This window comes from Glycine soja, chromosome 6, assembly GCF_004193775.1.
Source record: "Glycine soja cultivar W05 chromosome 6, ASM419377v2, whole genome shotgun sequence".
In the NCBI taxonomy this organism is placed as follows: Eukaryota; Viridiplantae; Streptophyta; class Magnoliopsida; order Fabales; family Fabaceae; genus Glycine; species Glycine soja.
Genome location: NC_041007.1, coordinates 41,745,764 through 41,751,053, shown reverse-complemented (window position 1 = coordinate 41,751,053; position 5,290 = coordinate 41,745,764). Strand labels below are relative to the sequence as shown.

The following is a 5,290-nucleotide window of genomic DNA, read 5'->3' as shown; positions in this document are numbered from 1 at the left end:
TCCAGCGACAGAGACTAGATGAGTATTTTTTTTTTCCTGGGTAGTTAGCAATTTGGTGGCATACTTGATAAAATATCCTTCTCTTTTTTTATTCGTAATGTTTGAAATAAAGTCCGATGACCCAAGAAAGTTATTGGGGCACGTGTTTGACTTTGATCATGAGTTAGAACGAATAATGAAAGCAAACATTATGCTGAATCAATTTTCCATTCTCGTGCTATGACGACATACACACTTAATCCATATATAATCAATGTCCAATAACAGAGAGCTACTGTACTCAATGAAGATTCTTTCTTTCATGATTTTGGTTATTTGCATAGTTGTTCCCTCTCTCAGAATTTGCGTAGCAGATGATTCTATAAACGTGCTCCAGTCTATGAGTGATGGGGAGAGATTGGTGTCAAAAGGTGGAAATTTTGAACTTGGGTTTTTCAGCCCAGGTAGTTCCCAGAAACGTTATGTGGGAATTTGGTACAAGAATATCCCAACTCAGACAGTGGTTTGGGTTGCTAATGGGGCAAACCCCATCAATGATTCCTCAGGCATCTTAACACTCAACACCACAGGCAATCTTGTTCTCACACAAAATGGTTCTATTGTGTGGTACACCAACAACTCTCACAAACAAGCACAGAATCCGGTGGTGGAGCTCTTGGACAGTGGCAATCTTGTCATAAGAAATGATGGAGAATCAAACCCAGAAGCGTATTTGTGGCAAAGTTTTGACTATCCCTCTCATGCACTCTTGCCAGGGATGAAGTTTGGAAGAGACCTCCGAACAGGTCTTGAACGGAGATATACTGCTTGGAAGAGTCCAGAGGATCCATCACCAGGAGATGTTTATGGGGTTTTGAAACCCTATAATTATCCTGAGTTTTATATGATGAAGGGAGAAAAAAAGTTATTAAGGCAGGGACCGTGGAACGGCCTATATTTTAGTGGATTTCCAGATCTACAGAATAACACCATTTTTGGCATCAATTTCGTCAGCAATAAGGATGAGATTTACTACACCTTTAGCCTTGTAAAAAGTTCTGTCGTTACCATAAATGTAATAAACCAAACAGGTAGAACTTATCGCTATGTGTGGGTAGAGGGTGATCAAAATTGGAGGATATACATTTCACAACCGAAAGACTTTTGTGATACTTATGGTCTTTGTGGAGCCTATGGGAGTTGCATGATTTCACAGACACAAGTGTGCCAATGTTTGAAAGGGTTTAGTCCAAAGTCACCACAAGCATGGGCTTCATCTGACTGGACTCAAGGATGTGTCCGCAATAACCCATTGAGTTGCCATGGCGAAGACAAAGATGGATTTGTCAAATTTGAAGGTTTCAAGGTTCCAGATTCAACACATACTTGGGTGGATGAGAGTATTGGTCTAGAGGAATGCAGAGTCAAGTGTTTGAGTAATTGTTCTTGTATGGCCTATACTAATTCAGACATAAGAGGTGAAGGTAGTGGCTGTGTCATGTGGTTTGGAGATCTCATTGATATGAAACAGCTTCAAACTGGTGGACAAGATCTATATATCAGGATGCCCGCTTCAGAATTAGGTAACCACCATTAACTTTTTAATCTTCTCATTTCAATTGCAGCTTTGAAAAGTCTAATATCATTCTTAACTTAGCCTTTTATTTATCTGTTATAATTCTCCAGAACACAAGAAGAACACAAAAACGATAGTTGCTTCCACCGTTGCTGCAATTGGTGGTGTTTTATTATTATTAAGTACTTATTTTATCTGCAGGATCCGGAGGAACAATGCTGGTACTATATACATGATTCAACTTTTCTATATGTTACTTTGTTAAGCTTGAAATAAGTATATATTTATTGTCAATATAATAATTATTATGTCTACCTTAGAGTCCCTTATATCAAGAGATTTATTTAGAGAGATAATTAGGCAATTATTTCCTTCATTAGGACTAATTCTGATTCTTTTTCATCATAATTAAACATTGACACTTTATGCTATATTTTACTTTGAATAGGTCATTACTGGAATGTGAAAATAACTATCTTCTTGTCTAAATTCTAATTCTTGTTATTAATTACAGAAAATTCCATTCTGCTTACAATTTTGTTTGCATTAAGATCTGCAAATTAATAATTTTGTTTATAACAGAGAAAGACAAGACTGAGAAGGATGGCGTTAATTTAACAACATTTGATTTTTCATCGATCTCCTATGCCACAAATCACTTTTCAGAAAATAACAAATTGGGACAAGGTGGCTTTGGATCAGTGTACAAGGTATGAAAATTAAGTTTAACCAAGGCATAGATTGTCAACAGAATAATTTCACTGTTTTCAAAATTATTGTCAGGGCATATTACTAGACGGGCAAGAGATTGCAGTTAAGAGGCTTTCTGAAACTTCTAGACAAGGTTTAAATGAGTTCCAAAATGAAGTCAAGTTGATTGCAAAACTTCAACACCGCAATCTTGTAAAGCTTCTTGGTTGTTCTATTCAGAAAGATGAGAAGTTGTTGATTTATGAATTGATGCCCAACAGAAGCTTGGACCACTTTATTTTTGGTATGAGCTTTTTCATAATATAATCCTTCCTATTTTTGTATTTCTATCAAATAGTTGTCATGCTAACTTGGAAGTTAAACATTATCAGATTCAACAAGGCGTACATTATTAGATTGGGTTAAGAGATTTGAAATTATTGATGGAATTGCTCGAGGACTTCTTTATCTTCATCAAGACTCTAGATTAAAGATCATACATAGGGATCTCAAAACTAGCAATGTTCTTCTTGATAGTAATATGAACCCAAAAATATCTGATTTTGGTATGGCTAGGACATTTGGGCTAGATCAAGATGAAGCAAATACAAATAGAATAATGGGAACATAGTAAGTTTGTTATACTTGTTTTTTGTTTCTCCTCAATTTTAGCTTTTAATTGTGGACTCTTGTTTTGTTATGCAGTGGTTATATGCCTCCTGAATATGCTGTACATGGATTTTTCTCAGTCAAATCAGATGTGTTCAGTTTTGGTGTAATTGTACTGGAGATTATAAGTGGGAGAAAGATCAGGGGATTTTGTGACCCATACCATAACTTAAATCTTCTTGGGCATGTAGGTGTAAACAAAAGCAATCTATATGCATGAATAATAACACTTTGATCCATGAAACAATGAGCACTGTTTAGTAGTTTTTAATATGAAAAATGAACTCATTGACGTGTGTTTTCCACATCATTTTCAGGCATGGAGACTATGGACTGAGAAAAGGTCAATGGAATTCATAGATGACTTATTGGACAATTCAGCCAGATTATCTGAAATAATAAGATATATTCATATTGGTTTGTTATGCGTGCAACAAAGACCAGAGGATAGACCAAACATGTCATCAGTAATTTTAATGTTGAATGGTGAAAAGTTATTGCCCGAACCAAGTCAACCAGGGTTCTACACAGGAAAAGTTCACTCAACCATGACAGAATCTTCTCCAAGAAATACTGATGCGTATTCGTTCAATGAAATCTCTAACTCATTGTTGGAGGCAAGATAAAAAAGAAATTTTAGAAAAAACAGAGATGATACGGAAAATAGAAGAGTCTTACCTCCAACCTCAACAAGTATGCATGGAAGAATTAGCAATGTCTTTAAGGGTGCGTTTGGATAGAGAATTTTAAGTGAGGAAAGTAATTTATCAGAGAATCTGAATTTTTGTAATTTAGAATTTATTGTTTGAATTTTTTTTATGAAGAATTTAAAATTTTAGAATTTTAAAACAGAATTTTAAACAACTAAAAATTTGAAATTTCAATTTTTTTCTAAAAGGTGAGAAATTGAAATTCTGTTCTTATATTTAAGAAATACCGAGCTCCTGCAATATCGATCGGGTGTGAGCGTAAAGAAACACGTATAACTAGCACACGAATCATATCTTTTTTTTCATTCATCTTTTTCATCCTCATAATTTTAATTTTTTTTATCCAAACACACAATTTTGAAAATAAAAAAATTTCAATTGAAGTATTTAAAATTCTTAGAATTTAAAATTTCTCAGAATTTTAAATTTCTCCATCCAAGCACACTCTAAAAGAATATACTTTCTTTAAAAAGAATTCTTAAAAATGTTGTCGTTCAATAATAACTCCTAAAAAAGTTCTAATTCTTATTATTTTTAAAACTACATGTATCTTTCTTTATCAGACACAATTTTGTTCGAACTTAATGGACTCAATTCAAACTTCAGACCACTAATTAAACTAGAGTAACCCGTATTAACTTATCCATTTGATCGATGGCTTAAAAATAGTCTAATTCAATATAATTATTGTAATTTAAATAGCAAGAGACATGTTAAAATAAGAATGTGATCAACCGGTATGGAATCTATTGTTTTAAACTACAAGCAATTCTTAATTTGGGGCCATTCATTTAAATTTTTTGTAAAAAAAATATAAAAAAAAACCCATTGGCAGTTATTTTTTGGTTGACAAGAGAAAATGATTGATATAGTAATTTTTTGAAACTGCCAAACTTGACAGGTCACAGTACTAGTCATAACAATTTCGGCGGCTTTTTGAGACCACTAAACAAATTATCACCAGTAATTCAAATCAAGTTCGCGACAGTAGATGGTTAGTGTAGGAATTTAATCAATCAACTTAATTTAATTTAATTTAATAGATAATTATCAATCCTAATCATATGTTTATTATGCTTATTATTTATGTAGGAAGAAATTACTCCAAATTCCATTGTGTTTCCATACTCAAAATCATGATGAAAACTAAATGCATAGATTAACCATAATGGAATTGAAAGGTTGATGAGAATCAAGATTGATTTTATGATCTTTTCGGTGTAGATAGCTTTATTTTCTTTTGTGAATTCTCTCTTCTAATGGGATAAAGAGAAAAGGAAGCAAAACTACACTCTATGACTTCTCTCTGCAAATAAAGGATCATAACCTCTTCTATGGGTAACTGTCACCAGTTATCCCAACTTCGATAATTATAATTTGATCTATCATTAAATTATAATATCAATAATAATATCTACCCAATTAGTCTTTTCCAATTAGTCTTTCATGACATATATACTCTTAGTCATAATTTTATATTGATTAAATTACTTATTGATCCTAACTCATTCAATCATATATATATATATATATATATATATATATATATATATATATATATATATAACTCACAATTATTAATTCCAACACATTTTCATTTCAGTAAATAATCAAGGTATACAGTGTACAAATATAAAATCATCAAGATTATCTACGGATGCAAACC

General features: G+C 32.6%; 1 protein-coding gene across 4 annotated transcripts; it reads left to right on the top strand.

Annotated features, from left to right (window-relative positions):
* The first annotated feature begins 208 nt into the window (after positions 1-208).
* LOC114416991 (G-type lectin S-receptor-like serine/threonine-protein kinase At4g27290) lies at positions 209-3,763 on the top strand. Of its 4 annotated transcripts, XM_028382044.1 has the most exons (7): positions 213-1,562; positions 1,666-1,776; positions 2,138-2,265; positions 2,339-2,549; positions 2,638-2,875; positions 2,951-3,101; positions 3,232-3,763. In XM_028382044.1, the coding sequence occupies exons 1-7, from the start codon at positions 254-256 to the stop codon at positions 3,538-3,540; spliced, it is 2,457 nt and encodes an 818-aa protein (XP_028237845.1). In that variant the 5' UTR covers positions 213-253; the 3' UTR covers positions 3,541-3,763. The 4 variants fall into 4 exon arrangements, 3 of the variants coding, with proteins under 3 accessions (XP_028237846.1, XP_028237845.1, XP_028237848.1); XR_003667681.1 differs by lacking the exon at positions 2,638-2,875 and having other exon boundaries at positions 209-1,562; positions 3,232-3,373; XM_028382045.1 differs by lacking the exon at positions 1,666-1,776 and having other exon boundaries at positions 212-1,562.
* The last annotated feature ends 1,527 nt before the right edge of the window (positions 3,764-5,290 follow it).

Excerpts from the sequence above, each read along its gene's own strand:
- LOC114416991 (XM_028382044.1), top strand. The coding sequence starts at position 254 with ATGTCCAATAACAGAGAGCTACTGTACTCAATGAAGATTCTTTCTTTC. Across the intron at positions 1,777-2,137 it reads GATCCGGAGGAACAATGCTG|AGAAAGACAAGACTGAGAAG; the intron begins GTACTATATACA and ends TGTTTATAACAG. Across the intron at positions 2,550-2,637 it reads CTTGGACCACTTTATTTTTG|ATTCAACAAGGCGTACATTA; the intron begins GTATGAGCTTTT and ends AAACATTATCAG.